Genomic DNA, 22164 nt, shown 5'->3' with positions numbered 1-22164 from the left:
TATCCCTACTATCTTGAGGGTTTTTATCAAGAAAGCATGCTGTATTTTGTCAAATGCTTTCTCTGCATCTATTGAGAGGATCATATGGTTCTTGTCCTTTCTTTTATTGATGTGATGAATCACGTAATTGTTTTGCGGATATTGAACCAGCCCTGCATCCCAGTTATAAATCCCACTTGGTCGTGGTGAATAATTCTTTTAATGTATTGTTGGATCCGGTTGGCTAGTATCTTGTTGAGGATTTTTGCATCCATGTTCATCAGGGAAATTGGTCTATAGTTCTCTTTTTTAGTGGGGTCTCTGTCTGGTTTTGGAATCAAGGTAATGCTGTCCTCATAGAAAGAGTTTGGAAGTTCTCCTTCCATTTCTATTTTTTGGAACAGTTTCAAGAGAATAGGTGTTAAATCTTCCTTAAATGTTTGGTAGAATTCCTCTGGAAAGCCATCTGGCCCTGAACTCTTGTTTTTTGGCAGATTTTTTTATTACTAATTCGATTTCCTTACTGGTTATGGGTCTGTTCAAATTTTCTATTTCTTTCTGTTTCAGTTTTGGTAGTGTATATGTTCCAGGAATTTGTCCACTTCTTCCAGGTTTCCCATTTTATTGGCATATAATTGCTCATAATATTCTCTTATTATTTTTATTTCTGTTGTGTTGGTTGTGATTTCTCCTCTTTCATTCTTGATTTTACTTATTTGGGTCCTTTCCTTTTTCTTCTTGGTCAAACTGGCTAGTGGTTTATCAATTTTCTTAATTCTTTCAAAGAACCAGCTTCTGGTTTCATTGATCTGTTCTACTTTTTTTTTTTTTTTTTTTTTTTTTGGTTTCGATAGCATTAATTTCTGCTCTCATCTTTATTATTTCCTATCTTCTGCTGGTTTTGGGTTTTATTTGCTGTTCTTTTTCCAGTTCCTTACGGTGTAAGGTTAGGTTGTGTATCTGAGATCTTTCTTCCTTCTTTAGGATGACCTGGATTGCTATATACTTTCCTCTTATGACTGCCTTTGCTGTGTCCCAGAGGTTTTGGGTTGTAGTGCTATCATTTTCATTGACTTCCATAAACTTGTTAATTTCTTCTTTAACTGGTTGGTTAGCCCATTCATTCTTTAGTAGGACGTTCTTCAGTCTCCAAGTATTTGTTACCTTTCCAAAATTTCTCTTGTTGATGATTTCAAGTTTCCTAGCCTTGCGGTCTGAAAATATGCATGGTATGACCTTGATCTTTTTGTACTTGTTGAGGGTTGATATGTGTCCCAGTATGTGATCTATGCTGGAGAACATTCCATGTGCACTGGAGAAGCATGCATATTCTGCTGCTTTAGGATGAAATGTTCTGAATATATCCATTAAGTCCATTTGGTCCAGTGTGTCATTCAAAACCATGTTCCCTTGTTGATTTCTCTTTAGATGATCTGTCCATTGCTGTGAGTGGGGTGTTGAAGTCCCCTACTATTATGGTATTATTATCAATGAGTTTCTTTATGTTTATGATTAATTGATTTATATATTTGGGTTTTCCACATTTGGAGCATAAATGTTTACAATTGTTATGTCTTCTTGATGGATAGCCCCTTAATTATGATATAATTCCCTTCTTCACCTCTTGTTACAGTTTTATTTTCAAGTCTAGATTGTCTGATGTAAGTATGGCTACTCCGGCTTTCTTTCATTGACCATTAGCATGATAGATTGTTCTCCATCCCCTTACTTTCAATCTGAAGGTGTCTTTAGGTCTAAACTGGGTCTCTTGTAAACAGCATATAGATGGATCTTGTTTTCTTTTATTTTTAAATATTTTTTAATGTTTTATTTTTTTGAGAAAAAGAGGGAGAATGAGTGGGGGAGGAGCAGAGAGAGAGGGAGACACAATCTGAAGCAGGCTCCTGGTTCTGAGCTGTCAGGACAGAGCCCTATGTGGGGCTTGAACTTATGAACCATGAGATCATGACCTGAGCCAAAGTTAGAAGCTTAACCAACTGAGCCACCCAGGCACCCAGATGGATCTTGTTTTCTTATCCATTCAATTATCCTATTCTTTTGATTGGAATATTTAGTCCATTGATGTTTAGAGTGAGTACTGAAAAGAAATGAATGTATTGCCATTATGTTGCCTGTAGAGTTGGAGTTTCTGATAGTGTTCTCTGGTCCTTTCTAATCTTTGTTGCTTTTGGTCTTTTTTTTTTTCCATCTTTTCTCCCTCAGAGAGTCCCCCTTAAAATTTCTTGCAGGGCTGGTTTAATGGTCATGAACTCCTTTAATTTTTGTTTGGGAAACTTTTTATCTCTCCTATTTTGAATTACAGCCTTGCTGGATAAAGAATTCTTGGCTGCATATTTTTCTGAGTCAGCACACTGAATATATCTTGTCACTGCTTTCTGGCCTGCCAATTTTCTGTGGATAGGTCTGCTGCAAACCCGATCTGTCTTCCCTTGTAGGTTCCCTTGTCTCTCCTTGCCTGAGTATTTTGTGAATTTGACTATGATCTGCCTTGTTGATGGTCGATTTTTGTTGAATCTAATGGGAGTCCTCTGTGCTTCCTGGATTTTGATGTCTGTGTCTTTCCCCAGGTTAGGAAAATTTTCCACTATGATTTGCTCACATAACCCTTCTACCCCTATTTCTCTCACTTCCTCTTCTGGGACCCCTATGATTCTGATGTTGTTCCTTTTTCATGAGTCACTGATTTCTCTAATTCTTAAATCGTGCTCTTTTGCCTTAGTCTCCCTCTTTTTTTCTGCTTCATTATTCTCCATAAGTTTGTCCTCCAGGTCGCTGATTCTCTGCTCTACCTCATCCATCCTTGCTGCCGTGGCATTCATTCAAGATTTCAGCTTAGTTATACCATTTTTTATTTCATCCGGACTAGCTTTTATCTCCGCAGAAAGGGATTTTAATCTGTTTTCAACCCCAGCTAGTATTCTTATTACCATGATTCTAAATTCTGGTTCGGACATCTTGCTTTTAGCTGTATTGATTAAGTCCCTGGCTGTCATTTCTTCCTGTTCTTTCTTTTGGGGTAAATTCCTTTGTTTCATCATTTTTAAGGAAGAAACAGAAAAAAATTAAAATTAAAAACAACACAAAAAAGTCAAATAAAGGATGCTAGATCCTAGGTGTGTTCTGGTCTGTTTTTGAAAGGAGGTTGATAGATTAGAGAAAAAAAGAGAAAGATAAAAAAGAAAAAAGGAAACTGTTGGAAATTTGAAAAAATGAATACAATGAAATAGAATAAAATGAAATAATGGAAGCAAAAAAATAGCATTTAAAAATTTACAAAAAAATAAAAAATATAGTAGAAAAAATTAAAGACATATATTTAATAGAAATGAAAAATAGAGATAATTTGTTTCTGTGTCTGTATTCAAGAATCAGAAAAAAAATTGAATAGATGGACCAGCAAACAGACTGAAGTATGATTGAAATCACATCATTTTCCCCTAGAAGTTGGACTATGTAGCACTTTATAGTCCATAAACTGTGCAGGCAGAGAGACTTGTGTTCCTGAAGAGCGAGGTTGGCCCAGTTGGGCGGGCTTAGTGTAACAGCTATTCTCCACTAGATGGCGCTGCTTAGCTTACTGGGTGGACTGTTGTAGCGTGTGTAGGTGTGTATGCGCATGCGTGGGAGGAGTGAAAATGGCATCACCCAGCTACCCAGTCTCTAGTATCGGAACTCTGGTCTCCCCGATCAGCTATCATGCACCCCTCCTCTGTCTTCAGCTTCCATCCACTCCCCACTTCTGCACTGTCCATGACCAAGCCAGCAGGCTGCAGGTGGCACCTCCCTGCTGAGTTTTATCTCAGATGCGGCCGTTTCCCAACCCCTCACTTCTGAGGGACCGTGGTGTTGACCTGTTCTGACCCCTGCAGGAGGATCTCACCAAGCAATGGCCGGGTGCCGGCCACACCCAGGAACATTCGCAGGACCGTGCTTCTCTCAATGCCCAGAGACCGTGGCTGGGTGCCAGCCTGCCCCCCCCCCCAAAGTTCATGCAATCTTGTAGCAGCAGCATTTCAGGGATTATGGAAAATCACAACATCTGGCACCAGGCTTCAACCTTAACATCCTTGTTCCAGCACCAGCAAATGTGGCTGTTCTCCGGAGTCTGCTGGGACCTTTGCCTGTGGGGTGGCCACACAGCCTCTACCAAATTTCCCCCCTGGAGGGGAACTGCCTCTTCCCATGTGGCCTAAGGACCTCACTCTCTCCTCCTGGGGATTCGCCCTTCCCACCCGAGCACTGCCAGGTAAAGAGCTGCAGAGTTTCAGATTCTGTGCTCCCCCTGTTTGTAGAGTCTTTATGGAATTTAAAACCTCTCCTTTCTCCTTTTGTTCAGTCCCTTGCATACTTTTTCTTTTCTCTCCAGCTGCTTTTGGGGGGGGGGGATGCTTTCCATTCTCTCCTCCTTGTCTCCATCCTCTCTCCACAAGCAAAAACAGCTCCCTGCCCTCTGCAGCCTTCTCCCCCAGTTCACCTCTCCATGCTATGTACCTGTTGAGTTCTCTGGTGTGGGTTGTTAATCCTCAAATCAGTTTACTAGGTGTGCAGGATGGTTTAGTGTTGATCTGGCTGCATTTCAGGGACACGAGACACACAAAAAAAACCTTCCATGCTCTTGTACCATCTTGGTCCCTCCCTGCGTTTTCTTTTATCTCATTAATTTTCCTTAAAGCAGCTATTTTGAATTCTTCTCCAGGTAAATCCTTTGAGTTTGGTTGTTGGAATATTATTGGTAGGATTCGGTGGAGTCATGTTCCCTTATTGTTTTCATGTTTCTTTGAAGTTTTTCCTTGCTGTCTTTGCATATGAAATGTAGTTACATCCTGTAGTTTTTGCTAACTGCCTCCAGGGAGAAATACCTCCTGTCAGCCCAGCTAGAGATCGAGGCTTCCTCGGATCTTCTGGGGTCCTGCCAGCTCCATGCCTCTTGTGGTACAATTCTCATGTTTGTGTGCTTTGTCCCCACCCTGCCAGGCACCAGACCAAGTGCTAACAGACTCTGGTCTTGCTTTTCCCAAAGGTAACACTACCTGCTGCTGCTAAAGTTGTAGTCTCTCCCTGTCTGCCAGAGATTACTCTCACTGCTCTCTTCAGAAGCAGGCAAAGGGAGCTGACCACGGAATGGGGCAGTGAGGGTGAGGAATACAGAATACTCGTCGTGTCTGTGGGCCACCCAGTGACTCCTGAGTGGACTTCTTGATGGTTTCCACAACACAGTGAGTAGGAGCTGTCCCCCTCATGTATTCTGAGATTCCTTTCTGCCATTCTTTCTTTTTTTTTATTTATTTTTTTATTTTTTTTTATTTTTAAAAAAATTTTTTTAACGTTTTATTTTATTTTTGGGACAGAGAGAGACAGAGCATGAACGGGGGAGGGGCAGAGAGAGAGGGAGACACAGAATCGGAGGTAGGCTCCAGGCTCTGAGCCATCAGCCCAGAGCCCAACTCGGGGCTCGAACTCACAGACCATGAGATCGTGACCTGAGCTGAAGTCGGACGCTTAACCGACTGAGCCACCCAGGCGCCCCTCTGCCATTCTTTCAAGCTCTTCCCACCCCCCTACACCCTACCCCAATCCTGGAACTCCTGATTTGGTACTCTAACTCAGTACTTTTTCTTTTCTCTCTAATGGGGCACTTGTAGAAATCTGGACTTCCATGAAGGTTCTCTCATACATAGGTGATTGTCTAAGTCCGTGTTTTCCAAGGTCTCCTGGACTATGGCTAAAAGGGACTGCAGCAAGTTAATGGGCCACTGCAAGGACCACAGCTGGGACCACGGTATGTCTGTCTGTTACCTGATGCAAAGGTGAGTGAGATGCCTCACAGATCCCCTGGCATATGGTGCTGGACCCCCCAGCTCCTACAAGCTACTTTTGTTAATGAATGGATGCTGGATTTGTGTTGGGGGAGGGGGCTGGGGTGCAGGAAGAGGAGAAAAAACAAGGGTGTCTTACAGCAACAAGGGTGCTATCTTACAGCAGTTTATTTCTTTTTATTTAAAAAAATTTTTTTTAATGTTTATTTATTTTTGAGACAGACACAGAGCATGAGCAGGGGAGGGGCAGAGAGGGAGGGAGACACAGAATCCGAAGCAGGTTCCAGGCTCTGAGCTGTCAGCACAGAGCCTGACGCGAGGCTCAAACCCACGTCCGCGAGATCACGACCTGAGCCAAAGTCAGACACTCAACCTACTGAGCCACCCAGGCGCCCCTGGTTAGTACAGACATTTTAACAAGATTTTTTCTTCCAATCTATGAACATGGAGTGTTTTTCCATTTCTTTATGTCCTCTTCAATTTCTTTTATTTTTTTAATGTTTCTTTTTGACAGAGCATGAGTGGGGGAGGGGCAGAGAGACAGGGAGACACAGAATCCAACGCAGGCTCCAGACTCTGAGCTGTCAGCACAGAGCCCAACATGGGGCTCAAACTCACAAACTGTGAGATCATGACCTGAGCCGAAGTCGGTCGCTCAACCGACTGAGCCACCCAGACGTCCCATACAGCAGTTTATGTCTTAAAATAAGCTTTCTGCTTCTTTCTTCCTCTTTTCTCCTTTGGGACTCCAGTGAGGTGTAGATGGTTTTGTTTTTTTTTTTTTTTTTAGTTGTGTCCCATAGATCCTGAAGGCTTCCTTTATTACGCATTGTTTTCTCTTTGAATATTTCAAATGATCTGTCCTCAAGATTGGCCATTCTTTTGCTTTGCGCAGTCTACTGTTGAAGATTTCTGTTGAATTCTTCAGCCATTGTATTCTTCAGCTCCAAAACTTCTGTCTAGTTCTTTATGCTTTGTCTTTGTTGAATTTCTCACTTTGTCCTTCTATTTGTTTTCCTGATTTCAGTAACTTGTGTTCACTTGTAGCTTTCTGAGTATCTCTTTTTTTTAAGATTTTATTTTAATTCCAGTTAGCATACAGTGTTATATTAGTTTCAGGTGTACAATATAGTGATTCAACAATTCCGTACATCACCCAGTACTCATCACAAGGGCACTCCTTGATCCCCATCACCCATTTCACCCCAGCCACCTCCCCTCTGGTAACCATCATTTCTGAGTATCTTTCAAACAATTACTTTGAATTCTTCTTTAGGAAATGTACGTATCTCCATTTCTTTGGGGTCAGTTCTTAGAAGTTTCCTGTGTTCCTTTGGTGGGGGCATGTTTCGCTCATTCTTTTTGATCCCTGTAGCAATAACCTCTTCTAGACTTGGACAAACTGCAGTAAAGGGGGAAGACCTTCAAGCAGGAGCGTGTGCTAGCTTTGGATCAGGGGTCGGGGGCGTGAGGCAGGCACATGATGTCTCATCAGCTCAAGCTGCTGAGATCCACACCATCAATAGCTGTGTGGCCCTTGGAAAGTAATGCAGGAGGTTCACAGTGGCTGTAAGGGCTGTAGAGGACCTCAATGGCCCCTCCTGGTCCAGCAGCTTGGGTCAGGGAGCAGTGGTGGCAGGGTCTGGGGCATGCACACGCTCCGCAGGAGGGTCCAGCTGCAGAGGCCTGTGTAGTGCCCAGGAGTGGTTGCAGACACCCATGCAGTGATGGAAGTCTGGCCAGCCACCGGTGCACTGGTAGCTGTAGGAGTTCTGGCAGTCAGCATACACTCTTGAGGCTGTAGGGGGTCTTTCCAGGGGTGTATGCAGGGCACCGGAGGCAGTGAAAACAGATGGGCTGGGGGCGTGCAGGTGAATAGCTGGAAAGGCCAGCTGCAGGTAAGCACAGGGGTACAACTCAGTGACGAGACAGGGACAAAGCTGAGACCACAAGTAGCTAAGGGGGTCCTGGCTGTCTGGTACACAGCAGTGGATGCAGGTAGTAGGAGTCAGGCTAGCGGGGTGCAGGTACACAGCTGGAGGGGCTAGTTATAGGTGAGCACAGAGGTGCAAGCTAGTGACTGGAGATAGGGCTGAATCTGGGTCACAAGCAGCTATAGGGGTCTGCTATGGCCTGCACTTGGGTGGCTACAGGCTATCACCAGGGGCATGCACATGGCAGCAGAGGCCTGGGACAAGCATCAGGCCAGCAGCATGAAGGACACGGCTGGAGCTAGCACCTGTGTGTTGGGGGGGGGGGGGGACGGGCAGGTGTCATGTATTCAGCAGCTGCAGAGGCCTGAGATGGGCTGCAACATGCATCCCAGGCTGCAGCAGGTACACGGAGGAGGGCATGGGAGGTATCCTGGTGGCTGGTGTCCAAGTAGGTTGGAGAACAAGAAGCCCGAGGGAGGCACCATAAGAATGTCCTGAAGGAGAGGGACAGAGCAGCAAGGAACCGAAAGCAGTTTCATCCCCAGGACAGAAAGCTGCCGGGACTGCTCGCTCCCTCCAGAAGGACATCATATGGGTGCCAGGCCTGGAGATAAGAATGTTTTGTCTGGTGCCAGATGTACTCATGACCCAGTATGGAAAACACTGCAGGTACACGACCTGTCAAGACGCCACATACTATGTCATATGTGCTTGCTGTTATCAATTTGCAAAAATAAAAGAGGCTTGAGCCAGGAGACCGATGCTTTGGCTCCTGGAGAGTCTCACCTTTAGGACCTCTCTTCAGCTGGTGCCTGAACAGGGAACCTGAAGGGGGACGTGTGCAGCACCACTGAAGAAGGGCCCACGGAACCGAAGGAAACTTTGGAGCCGGGGAAGCTCATCCTTCAGGATTTCTGCAGGGTAAGTACAGGGGATTCCACCCCATCTAGTTATGACTTACATATTCAACTCTTGCAGACTTTATTAAAGAGCTCAGGGGTAAAAGTGAAACGATCGGCATTTCAGGATTTGTTATACTTAGTAAAGAAACATTGTTACTGGTTTATGCCTCTGGCAAAGATGCTTTGAATCAGAAACAATGGAACTTGGTTTTATGTGCTTTGTGCCATGCTTATCAGCAAGAAGCCATCCTCTCTCCCTATGGTCTTTATGTAATTTAAGTTCCCTGGCTTTGCAGCCCTTGCAGTCAGAATCAGGGGAAGAAGGAGACATTGGTCATCACAACCCCTCACTGGCTGAAAGTGATCATGAGCTTGTAGATAGTGACTCAGGGCCCGAGCCTGTATCCCACCACCAGAGGAATAGAAACCTACAGGTCCCAGGTTCATGGCCCAGAGATAGTCGCAGCTCAGGCTTCTGTACTCCTGCCTCCCTCATTGCCCCACAGCCCTGAACCCATCCATCCCTTTGAGGAAACTAAGTGTTCTGCTTATTCAAAAAAACCATTTCTTGGTATCTCCACTCATAGTATCACAATTCGTTTCCCCCTTAATGCAGGTGCTTCAACAAACTAAAGCTGCGGGGGACACTGAATTAACACCTAGTATGCCTGCAGCTTATCCTGTCAACATTACCCAAATTCCTCCTAATCAGAAATATCCTCAGGGAGGGCAATGATTTTATCTGGTTCCTTTTGGTTTTAAGGTAATTAATGACTTGAAACAGGCTTGCACGCAATACAGTGTTAATTCCTCTTATACGCTGGGATTGGTGTCTGGTTTAGCCAATTCAGAGCGACTCATTCCATGGGACTGGGCGGTCCTAGGCCGCACTGTCCTAAGCGCTTCTGAATTTTTGCAGTTTAGGACTTGGTGGGAGGAAGAAGCACAGATACAGGCCCGGCATGATGCCGCCCTGAATCCTCCTGTGCCCATTACCGGAAAACAACTTACCAGGAGCAGACGAGGGTTTGGCATACAGGTTCAGCTTCAGTATGATGTTCAAGCAGTGATACAAGTTAGATTGTGGTGCCTGAATGCCTGGGAGAAAATAGCTACCCCTGGACAGGCTACACCCTCTTTTGTTCAAGTCAAACAGAGTGCTAACGAGCCCTATGTAGATTTTATTGCTGGGCTAAAGGATGTTATTATAAAAAGCATCTCTCAGGCAGGCTTACCGGATCTCCTCTTACAGCTGCTGGCTTTTGGTAATGCTAATAAGGAATGCCAACAAGCTTTATACCCAGTGAAGTCTCAAGGAGGTGATTTAACTGATTATATAAAGGCCTGTCAAGATATCAGCTCAGAAGTCTATAAAATGTGCCTTGAATAGCCACTGCCAGCAGCCCCTGGACTTTACGAACAGTCCTAGCATTTTTCCTGTGGCAAATTGGGACATTATAAAAGGGATTGCTGACAGCTGAGTTGTAGCAACTCCCATGATCTACCTTGCCCCCAGAATGAAATTCTAAGCCTCCTGGGTTATGCCCTGGATGCAATAAAGACTATCATTTTGCAAATCAATGTAGATCTAAATTCCATAAGAATGGAGCTCCCCTGCCATCTTGGTGGGGGAGACAGGGATAACGACCCCCCCCCCCACCAGGGCCTGAATGTAAATAATACGGGGAATCAGATTCCACGTTATTACCCTGTGAGCTACGGGACTTACCATGCAAATCTGTCCATGACCTTCTCCATGCCACATGAGGGAGCGCTGCATTAGATATCCCTGCCCCAGAGTCTCTGGTCCTCAAACCCTCCATGGGAATTTATAAGGTTAAAACTGGGATTTACGGGCCTCTTCAGGGTCCATTGGCCTTCTTATTGGACGAAGTAGTCTTATGTCCAAGGGAGTTCATGTCTACTTAGGAATTATAGAAGCTGATTCTAAGGATGAAGTTTTAGTAATGATTAGCACTTCTGGGCATAACATTTGGGGGCTCATCCGGGATCCCCAAGACCCCCGAGGGACCCCTGACCCGGAGAGCCTGACTGGCCATGGTTAGTGTCTGTTTGTTCTGTCTTTTCTGTGTGAGCTCATTTCTGGAATTCTGGTAGTGCCCGACACGGTCTAAGTGGATGCACTGGAGGACCACAGGCCAGGAGTTTTGGAAGACGTTCCGATCCTCCCTTCTGGAGGGACGTGGAATCCCCTCAAAAGTCTGAGACGAGGCGGGTCGCTCCCGCTGGTCGGCGTGAGGCCGTCGTCTTTGGAGGGACGTGGAATCCCCTCAAATGTCTAAGCTAGCTCTCAGTTTTGCTTCCATGGATTTGGAAGACTTTCTAGGGGCCCTCTGTTTGTTTTTGTGTTTCTCTGTTTTGTTCTGTGGACTTACTGGACGGACGTTACGGGACAGACTCAGACTACTCCTCTAAGTATTATGATTGATCACTTTAAGGATGTGAGGGGAAGAGCTAACAACCTCAGTGTGGAAGTCCGAAAGGGTCGGTTGCAGTTTTTTTTGTTCTAGCAAGTGGCCAATTTTCAATGTCGGATGGCCACCAGAGGGGACCTTCGACCTCCCTACCATCCACCGAGTCAGGAGTATCGTCTCTCAGCCTAAGACGGGCCATCTTGATCAGCTCCCTTACATTATCACTTGGCAGGACCTTGTAGAACACCCACCCTCTTGGCTTAAGCCCTTCCTAGCCCCGCTCTCTCTGGAGCCAAAACCCATTCTTGCTTTGCAGGAGACAGAGAAGAGGAAAAGTCTTACCCAGCCTTCAGCACCCCTCTACCCTGTCCTACAGGGGAGTACTGAAGAAGAATTAATTTTTCCTCCCCCGTATAACCCCTCTAGGATGCCGGAAGAACACCATCCTCCCCCTCCGGGGGAGGCAGACGCTGTTCCGAGAGTGGGAGGTGGAAACGCTCCAGTGGGAAGCCTGCCCTTTACCAGACAAAGGGCTCAGAGGGAGCAATCCACCTCCGCCGCCAGCTCCACTATTCTGCCCCTGCGAGCCACCGGACCCCCAGACGCGGAGGGGAATCAGCCCCATCACTATTGGCCTTTCGCCACTAGTGACCTCTACAATTGGAAAGCTCAGAATCCTAAGTTTTCCAAGAAACTGGCAGGGCTTATTGATTTATTAGACTCTGTTCTTTTTACCCATCAGCCCATGTGGGATGATTGCCAGCAGCTTTTGCAGGTCCTATTCACGACTGAAGAAAGAGAAAGAATCCTCAATGGGGCCCAAAAACTAGTTCCGGGCACAGACGGGAATCCCACCACCAACCAGGCTCAGATAGATGCCTCCTTCCCCTTAACTCAGCCTCAGTGGGATTTCAACACAGCAGAAGGTAAGGAGAGGCTCCAGGTCTACCGCCAGACTCTAATGGGGGGGGGGGGGGGTCTCCGAATGGCTGCTAGAAAGCCAACCAGTTTGGCCAAGGTAGGAAATGTACAACAGGGAAAAGATGAATCTATGGCTGCCTTTTTAGAACAGATCATGGAGGCATTCTGTACCTATACCCCCATGGATCCAGAGGCTCCAGAAAGCAAGGCAGCTGTTATCATGGCCTTTGTAAACCAATCGGCCATAGACATTAGGAGAAAATTACAGAAAATAGATAGACTAGGAGAAAAAAGTCTGCAGGACTTACTGGTGGTAGCCGAAAAGATATATAATAACCGGGAGCCTCCTGAGGACAAGCAGTCTCACGCTACGGCGGCTGCCAGCAGTAAGCAGACTCGAGACCTGGCCAGAATACTACTAGCTACCACTGCTGACTTCCCCGAGGAACGAGACCGCCGTCTCCGGCAGCTGGCAGACGACGCAAGAAAAGGTAAAAGAACCACCAAGGTGGGGAAGCAGAGGCTGCAGAGGGATCAGTGCGCATACTGCAAGGCGATAGGGCACTGGGCCCGAGATTGTCCAAAAAGGGCCGGCGGAAAGGGAAGCAAGACTGATCGAGTAAAAGTCCTAGAGCTAGATGAACTAAGTGATTAGAGGAGTCGGGGTTCGGACCCTCTCCCCGAACCCAGGGTACCTCTCAAAGTGGAGGGGACCCCTGTTGACTTCCTTGTCGACACCAGAGCACAACATTCGGTCCTCCGCACCCCACAAGGAAAACTAGCCAGCAAGAAGTCCTGGGTACAAGGGGCAACTGGTATGAGCCAGTATTCATGGACTACCCGAAGAACAGTAGATTTGGGAATGGGCCGGGTATCCCACTCCTTTATGGTAATACCAGAATGCCCCTACCCGCTGTTAGGACGGGACTTACTGACCAAGATTGGAGCTCAGATAACTTTCAGACAAGGGGGGCCTCAGGTCACCGATGGCAAGGGCCACCCCATCCAGGTCCTGACCATGAAACTGGAGGATGAATACCTCCTCCACCAGGAGGCGCTCCCGAGAGAGAATAATATAGACAGATGGCTACAAGAATTCCCCTCGGTTTGGGCAGAGACGGGGGGGATGGGACTAGCCGCTCACAGGACCCCAGTCCTGGTAGAGCTCAAGCCAGGAGAGAGTCCGGTAAGGATCAAACAATACCCCATGTCTCAGGAGGCCCGGAAGGGGATCCAGCCACACATCCGGAGACTACGAAGCCTAGGGGTACTAGTTCCTTGCCAGTCTGCCTGGAACACCCCATTACTGCCGGTCAGAAAGCCTCACACAAATGACTACTGACCGGTACAAGACCTCCGGGAAGTAAATAAGAGGGTCGCGGACATACACCCAACTGTTCCCAACCCATATACTCTCTTGAGCTCCTTGGCGCCCTCCAGGGTCTGGTGTACTGTACTAGATTTAAAGGACGCCTTCTTCAGTCTGCCGCTGGCACCCCAGAGCCAACCCTTGTTCGCCTTTGAGTGGCATGATCCGGAGGAGGGCTATAGTGGGCAACTCACCTAGACACAGCTACCTCAGGGATTCAAAAATTCACCCACCATCTTCAACGAGGCACTACACAAGGACCTGGGTGAGTACAGAAGGGAGCACCCTGGCCTCACCCTCCTACAGTATGTAGATGACATCCTGATTGCTGCCGACACAGCCAAAGACTGTGAGCGAGGGACCCAGGACCTGCTGGCTACCCTGGGGGCCTTAGGGTATCAGGCATCCGCGAAGAAGGCTCAGATATGCAGGGAGAGGGTAAGTTACCTGGGATATATCCTGGAGGATGGACAGCGGCGGTTATCAGATGCCAGAAAAGAAACTGTCCTAAAGATCCCTACTCCCACCTCCCGAAGAGAAGTGAGGGAATTCCTAGGATCAGCCGGCTACTGCCGCCTCTGGGTTCCAGGTTTTGCTGAGATCGCCAGGCCCCTATATGAAGCTACCAAAGAGGGGAAACCATTTAAATGGGCTGAAAAAGAAGAAACTGCCTTTAATCAGTTAAAAAAGGCCCTCCTAAGTGCCCCAGCCCTGGGCCTACCATACATTACGAAGCCCTTCCACCTCTTTGTAGACGAACATAAGGGAATAGCAAAAGGGGTTCTAACTCAAGCCTTAGGCCCCTGGAACTGCCCAGTGGCTTACCTGTCTAAGAAACTAGACCCAGTGGCTGCCAGCTGGCTGCCATGCCTAAGAATTATTGCAGCAACAGCACTCCTAGTCACGGATGCAGACAAACTGACCCTAGGACAGGAGATCTGGATCACGACCCCACACGCCATTGAAGGGGTCCTGAAACAGCCTCCGGATAGATGGATGAGCAACACACGTGTGACTCATTACCAGAGCCTCCTACTCAACCCTCCACGAGTGCGGTTCCACCCCAGTGCAGCCCTCAATCCTGCAACCCTACTGCCCGACCCTGACCTAGGTGCTCCACTATATGACTGTGCGGGAATCCTGGAACAAGTACATGGATTCTGGACGGACCTGACCGACTGGCCCCTCCCCGATGCCGAGGCTACTTGGTTCACAGATGGCAGCAGCTTTGTGTGAGACGGATGCAGGTATGCGGGTGCAGCGGTGGTCACTGAAACGGACACCGTATGGGCGGAGGCTCTACCCTCCGGAACGTCAGCCCAGCGAGCAGAGCTCATAGCCCTCACCAAGGCGCTGATGCTGGGAGCTGGAAAATGGCTTAACATCTACACAGACAGCCGTTATGCATTTGCCACAGCTCATATTCATGGGGCAATTTATCAGGAGAGGGGGTTACTGATGGCAGAAGGACAGACTATAAAAAATAAGCAGGAGATACTTAACCTGCTTACAGCCTTATGGCTTCCTGCCAAGCTAGCCATTATCCACTGCCAAGGACACCAAAAAGCTGATAACCCAGTAGCTAGAGGTAATCGAAAGGCTGACCAGGCAGCCAAGGCAGTAGCCCTTACTTCAATCCCCACCATGACCATACAACTACCGGACCCCGGAGACCCAATTTTACCAGACCAGCCCAAATACTCCCAGGAGGAGTTACAGCGGATCAAGAAACTCCCCATGGCCCAGGAGATAAAGGGATGGTGGTATACACCTAACAAGGAGTTCGTGCTGCCAGACCAGCTCGGAGTCTCAATATTAGAGCACATGCATCGGTCTACTCACATGGGGGCCCGAAAATTAAAAGACTTAATCCGACATGCCGGAATCAAGATTCACCAACAGGACACCAAAATAGAGCAAGTTGTATCTGCCTGCAAGACCTGCCAACTCACCAACGCGAGAGCCACATCAAATAAAAAAGGAACCAGGCTCAGAGGCACCAGACGGGGAGCCCAATGGGAAGTCGACTTCACTGAAGTCAAACCAGGAAAGTATTTACAGACACCTTCTCTGGCTGGGTGGAGGCATACCCAACTAAGCATGAAACAGCTCAGACGGTGGCTAAGAAGCTACTAGAAGACATCTTACCCAGGTATGGTTTTCCTGCCATGGTAGGATCAGACAATGGACCACCTTTTATCTCGCAGGTAACACAGGCAGTAGCCAAGGCAGTGGGGGCAAACTGGAAATTACATTGTGCTTATAGGCCCCAGAGCTCAGGACAGGTAGAAAGAATGAATAGAACCCTAAAAGAGATCCTTACCAAATTAACCATGGAGACTGGCGGGGACTGGGTGACTCTCCTACCATACGCCCTTTACCGGGTTAGAAACACTCCTTACACTCTGGGTTTTACTCCCTACGAGATCATGTTTGGCAGGCCACTCCCTGTTATTCCCAGCCTTCGAGCTGAACTTATTGCTGAGTTTAAAGATCAAGAACTTTTTCTTTCCTTGAGCAGGCTCCAGAGGGCACACGAGGACATTTGGCCACGCCTCCGTGCCATCTACGAGGCTGGCCCGATCCCAACACCTCATCAGTACAGGCCGGGAGACTGGGTCTACGTCAAGAGGCACCACCGAGAGACTCTCGAGCCGTGCTGGAAGGGACCCTACATTGTGGTGTTGACAACCCCCACCGCTCTCAAGGTAGACGGCATCGCGACCTGGGTCCATCACACCCACGCTCAGCCAGCAGACCCCTCCTCGATCCGGAAGGACGTCATCACGCGATGGGCCATCAGTCGGGACCAACACAACCCACTCAAGCTCAAGCTACAGCGCATTCAACCCACCTAATATTGGTAACTCTGTTAACTCTGCTTGTCATTGCTCATGCTGCCAGGAGTCCCCACACCCCCCAAAACATCACCTGGCAGATCATAGACACAAGCTCGGGACAATACTTAATCAGACGTCCCAGAGCCACCCCAGGGACACTTGGTTCCCAGAACTTTGCATAAACCTCCAAACTCTGTTCCCCTTGTCACCATAAATGCAGCCGGTCCCATGATTGGGTCCCTAAGCTACATGACAAGGGGGGAATGAAAGGGCGGGCCTATGCCGGCTGACTCCATCTTGTTCTGTGTCCTTCACCTTGACCACACCTCCTCCCCTTGAGTAACCCCCCCCTCACCTGCCTAATAGGACTCAGCCCCTTCCCCAGCCAATCGGCTGAGGCCATAGCCATTACCTCACCAACTGCCCCTAGGCCCCAATAAAACCTTTGTCCTTTTGAAACTCGCTCTCTCTCCCTGGTATCTCACCACTGCATTGGTGCAGGTAGGGGATTGAGCTCGAGCTAGCTCGAATAAAGGCTCTTTGCTTTTGCATCGGACTCGGCTCCCTAGTGGTCTTTGGGGATCACGAATTCTGGGAATAACAGAACAATTAGTGCAAGAACAATTGGATGCAGGTCATGTAGAAATGCCCACCAGTCCATGGAATTCTTGTGTGTGTGTGTGATAAAGAAAAAATCTGGGAAATGGAGAATGTTGACTGACTTAAGGAAGGTAAACGAGGTTATACGATCTATGGGACCTTTGCTTTGCAACCTGGGCTCCCATCTCCTACTATGATTCCTCAGAACTGGTCATTAATTATAGATTTAAAAGATTGTTTTTCACCGTTCTTCTACTGCCAGATGATAGAGAAAAATTTGCCTGTTCTGTACCTTCAGACAATCATGGTTCCTGTGCAATGCCATCCATGGAAAGGGCTTCTGCAAGGTATGCTTAATAGCCCTACTATGTGTCAGCATTTTGTTAATCAGCCACTTTCACAATTATGTATTCAGGTCCCACAGGTGTTGATTATCCATTACATGGATGATATTCTTTTTGCTGCAGAAACACCTACACAGATAAAAGATCTTTTTCAGGCCGCTGGGTTATTGTACCCAAATACAGCCTAATAGTAACAACAACAACAACAACAACAACAACAACAACAACAACAAAAAAAAAGTGCAAACCCAAGATCCCTTTCTTTATCTTGATGCAAAAATTCACAAGCCAACCATCATTCCCCAAAAAGTACAGATTGGCTGAGATAATTTGAAAACTTTAAATGATTTCCAGAGGTTACTAAGGAGATATAAATTGGTTGCGACCTGCTTTGGGAATCCCGACTTATACCTTATCTCATCCTTTCCAAACATAAGCCCGTGATCCCAACCTTAACAGCCCTAGGGTCCTCACAAAAGAGGCAGAAGCTGAATTACAGTGGATTGGAAATCATATTCAAAATTGTCAGCTCACTCGTGTTTGACTTAATGTTCCTCCTCAATTATTGATTTTTCCTACCACATTCTCCAACTGTGGTCGTAGGCAGGATGGGGGAATCATTGAATGGCTGTTTTTACCAAGTAAGGACTCTAAAATTCTTACCATGTATCTGGATAAAATTGGGAATGTAATTTGGAGAAGCCGATCCTGATTACGTGTGCTTAATGGTAGCGATCCCTCCTCTATAATTATTCCCTTATCATATCAACAAATTGACATGGCTTACCAAACTAATATACAATGACAAATAGCTCTGTCTGATTACATAGGGAAATTAGACAATCACTGTCCGAGGGACAAAAATTTTGTCATTTCTCAAGGTTACATCATGGATTTGGCCAAAGATAATTCGAGAGTGGCCTTCAGCAGATGCTGACACATATTTTACAGATGGAAATGGTCATGATAGAGCTTCTATACATGGTCTTATCTCTAAGGCCTGGAAGACACCCTATACATCTACCGAAAAAGCTGAATTAGCAGCCATTATAGGATTGTTGCATCTTGTACCTGCCTCCCTCGATATTGTGACAGATTCACAATGTGCATGGTTCACAGTCCTAAATATTGAAACTGTACATATTGTGCCACGAAATGAATTACATCATCTGCTTTTGCATTTATAAGAATTAATATGGCATAGGCAACGCCCGTTATGTATCACTCCTATTCACAGTCATTCTAACCTTCCTGGCCCGTTATCCTTAGGAAATTCCGTTGCTGATGACTTATTACAAGGCACCTTACAAATGGCACAACAGGAGCATATGCTTCACCATACTAATGCTCAAGGACTTGCCCATAGACACTATAACACATGCTGAGTCAAAAGACGTCGTTAGTGCCTGTCCTTGTTGCAACCCCCTCACTGTGGCTCCACATACCTCTGGAGTGAATCCTCGTGGACTACAGGCAAATGAACTTTGGCAATCTGATGTTACCCATATTCCTGGTTTTGGTAAGCTCTCTTATGTGCATGTTACTGTGGATACCTTCTCCAGATAGATCTGGGCCACGGCATATACTGGAGAAAAGGCTAGGCATGTTAGTGCTCATTTTCTTGAAACCTTTGCAATTCTAGGTATCCCACAACACATTAAAACTGATAATGGCCCTGCATATGTATCTCATAAGTAGCCCACTTCTTTGCAGCCTGACAAATTACTCATCTTACTGGCACTCCCTATAACTCTCACAGTCAAGGGATCACAGAACATACTCATCAGGTACTTAAAAACATGCTAATTAAACAAAAAGGGGGAGAAGAAGAAGGACTTAGACCTACACCACGGGAACAATTGCATCTGGCCTTATATACTTTAAGTTTCTTGGACATATGAGGACCCCATACATGTCCTTCTGCTGAGATACACTGGTACAAGAAAAAGGTCACCCCTGTTTACCAGCCAGTATATTGGAAAGATGAGAAGGGACACTGGGAAAAGGGAGAAATTGTTGTGTGGGGCAAAGGGTATGCTTATGTCTTTACAGATCAAGGCTACCAGTGGTTACCCAGTCACCGGTTGAAACCCAGGCATGAGCTGATCCAAGCAACCGCAGTTCGACATGACCCCACCAAAGAGTTTCACAGAATGTCCATTGAGAAACCAATAATTGTGCCCAATGCACCACACCCTCTCCTGAGGAGCACTAGGACCTCTTAGCCTCCTACTCGGGGACAAGTTAAGAGGTTGATGCATGCTGCTGAAATAATATTGATGCAGACTCGCAGCCCACAAACTCCTGCTCACCTTTTCCTTGCGATGCTCACGGTTATCACTACTACGGTAAGCACTGATAACTATATTTACTGGGCTTATATCCCTCATCCACCTCTCAATCGGCATAAATTGGTACAACTCCCCCATGCCGGTATATACAAATGACACTGAATGGACACCTGGGCCATTTGACAGCAGAGAAACACATAGGCCCAATGAAGAAGGTACTGTTATGGATAATTATGCTATAGAGACGGAAGGTCCTCCTATATGTTTTGGTTACAGGAAACACTGCCTCAAAAGTAAGCCTCAAGCATGGCTATCTATTATTAAAAACAGGGCCCAGCACAAACCTATTTTCTTAGTCTCAGCCCATTCTCTGATTGGCTCCAATCTTTTTTTTTTTTTTTTAATTTTTTTTTTCAACATTTTTTATTTTTATTTTTGGGACAGAGAGAGACAGAGCATGAACGGGGGAGGGGCAGAGAGAGAGGGAGACACAGAATCGGAAGCAGGCTCCAGGCTCCGAGCCATCAGCCCAGAGCCTGACGCGGGGCTCGAACTCACGGAGCGCGAGATTGTGACCTGGCTGAAGTCGGACGCTTAACCGACTGCGCCACCCAGGAGCCCCAGATTGGCTCCAATCTTAATGACACTCCTCCAATGCTTCTGTCTTGTGCTACTCGTGCATTGTCAGAATGGGATGAATGGGTGACTTGGGAAGCATGTAGAGGGGAGATAGGGTGAGTTCTTGTAAATACTTCCTATGGAAGCATCGTTGGTTGGAGCCCTCTGGGCTCAGTTCCCCTTAAAAACTATTACAAAATCTACGATGGTGTGTTCATAATCATACTATCAGCACCACTGCTAATGACTCAGTCGTTTGGCGTGGTGGGGGATTTTCTGCGCCCAGCCCTCATTTACGACAAGGACCATTACAAAAGCAGATATGGAAATGAACTGCTGCCCTCCACCCTTTACATACCTGCAAGGGCACATATTATAAAAACAGCTCCATGGGGCGCCTGGGTGGCGCAGTCGGTTAAGCGTCCGACTTCAGCCAGGTCACGATCTCGCGGTCCGTGAGTTCGAGCCCCGCGTCAGGCTCTGGGCTGATGGCTCGGAGCCTGGAGCCCGTTTCCGATTCTGTGTCTCCCTCTCTCTGCCCCTCCCCCGTTCATGCTCTGTCTCTCTCTGTCCCAAAAATAAATAAAAAATAAAAATAAAAATAAAAACAGCTCCAGCACTGTTTCTACTCTATCCTTCACGGTCAATAGTACCCGGTACATATGGGCTTGTGTCCATTTGCCATACGTACTATTAAAAGCACAGATAGTTTGGAATGATGCTGAGGCCCTTATAACTTGTGTTAACTGCTCATTATACACCTGTCTTAATTCTATACCCTTTACTATGTCATCCAAAAGCTTATATTTACTTAGAGCACGCACTGGCCTGTGGCTGCTGGTTTGCATGTCTCAACCATGACAACATTCTCCAGAAATGTATCTGATGGACCAGGCTCTACAGCGAGTTCTTCATCGATCCCAAAGGTTTGCTGGAATACTTGTTGCAGCTCTCATAGGCATTATTGCTGTGACTGCCACCATAGCCACTGCAGCTGTCTCGTTGCACCAATCTGTGCAGATGGTACAATTTGTGCAACAACGGCATGAGAAATTGCACCACCTTGGAAGACACAGCAGGACATTGACAGTAGATGGTCCAGTGGGATTGCAGACCTACAACAGGCTGTAATATTGCTGGGGATCAATTAGTGAGCCTACAAAGGCAAAGATCATTAAAATGTTATTGGAACACTACACCAATGTGTAACCCCATTGCTGTTTAATAACACTAAATTTCCATGGAATGGGGTTAAGAGACACTTGCTCAGACAATCAAACGTGTCCATGGACATTTAACATCTGCAAGCAGGGATATAGGAGACTTCCAAAACAAATCTGGACATGTTATCTGGTTCTAAGATCTTAGAAAGCATATCAGAGGGATTGGGAAAATTAAATGCTATAGAGCATATTGGGATTTTTAGTTTCTCTACTGCTATTCTGTTTGTATTAATATGCAGTATATTTATCTTTGCATGTGCAGTCTGGTGCCAGGGACGATGAGCCTATCAATGGACCGACAGCTCGGGTTATACAATGTCCTCCTACAGCCCATTGTATACAAACAAAAAGGGGGAGATGTTGGAGAACAAGAAGCCGAAGGCACCGTAAGGATGTCTTGAAGGAAAGGGATGGAGCAGCGAGGAACCGAAAGCAGTTTTATCCCCAGGACGGAAGGCCGCCGGGACTGCTCATTTTTTCCAGAAGGACATCATATGAGTGGCCAGGACTGGGGATAAGAATGTTTTGTCTGGAACCAGATGTACTCATGACCCAGTATGGAATACACTGCAGGTGCACAACCTGTCAAGATGCCACATACTATGTTGTAATGGCTTGCTGTTATCAGACAATTTGCAAAAATAAAAGAGGCTTGAGCCAGGGGACCAATGCTTTGGCTCCTGGAGCGTCTCAGCCCCCTGCTTTGTAATTCTCTCATCACCACACCTTCAGGACCTGTCTCTCTACACAAGTATGTGAATATCTTTGGGTTTTCAGATACTGTGCTGGCCAGTTGTTTGAGAGAGCTGCTGGGGTCCTCTGGAGAGCAAATCACTTGGAACCAATGTCGCTCCTGCTGTGTGACTGTTAC

General features: G+C 46.7%; 1 protein-coding gene and 2 long non-coding RNA genes across 3 annotated transcripts in view; 2 read left to right on the top strand and 1 right to left on the bottom strand.

Annotated features, from left to right (window-relative positions):
- Positions 1–22164, bottom strand: part of LOC131510735 (uncharacterized) — a 44206-nt gene that overhangs the window by 3193 nt on the left and 18849 nt on the right. The window lies entirely within an intron of this gene.
- LOC131510733 (uncharacterized) lies at positions 8533–21986 on the top strand. The gene is made up of 4 exons (XR_009261167.1): positions 8533–8671; positions 17051–17164; positions 19214–19509; positions 21556–21986. It is a non-coding gene; the product is annotated as an uncharacterized LOC131510733 (long non-coding RNA).
- On the top strand, positions 11373–16773 carry LOC131510731 (uncharacterized). Its single transcript, XM_058728229.1, is given in 2 exon segments — positions 11373–13815; positions 15268–16773. Coding segments are annotated over 2 exon segments (2547 nt in total). The 5' UTR covers positions 11373–11514; the 3' UTR covers positions 15514–16773.

This window comes from Neofelis nebulosa, chromosome 4 (genome assembly GCF_028018385.1).
Source record: "Neofelis nebulosa isolate mNeoNeb1 chromosome 4, mNeoNeb1.pri, whole genome shotgun sequence".
Taxonomy (NCBI): domain Eukaryota; kingdom Metazoa; phylum Chordata; class Mammalia; order Carnivora; family Felidae; genus Neofelis; species Neofelis nebulosa.
This window is presented reverse-complemented; position numbering and strand designations above follow the sequence as displayed.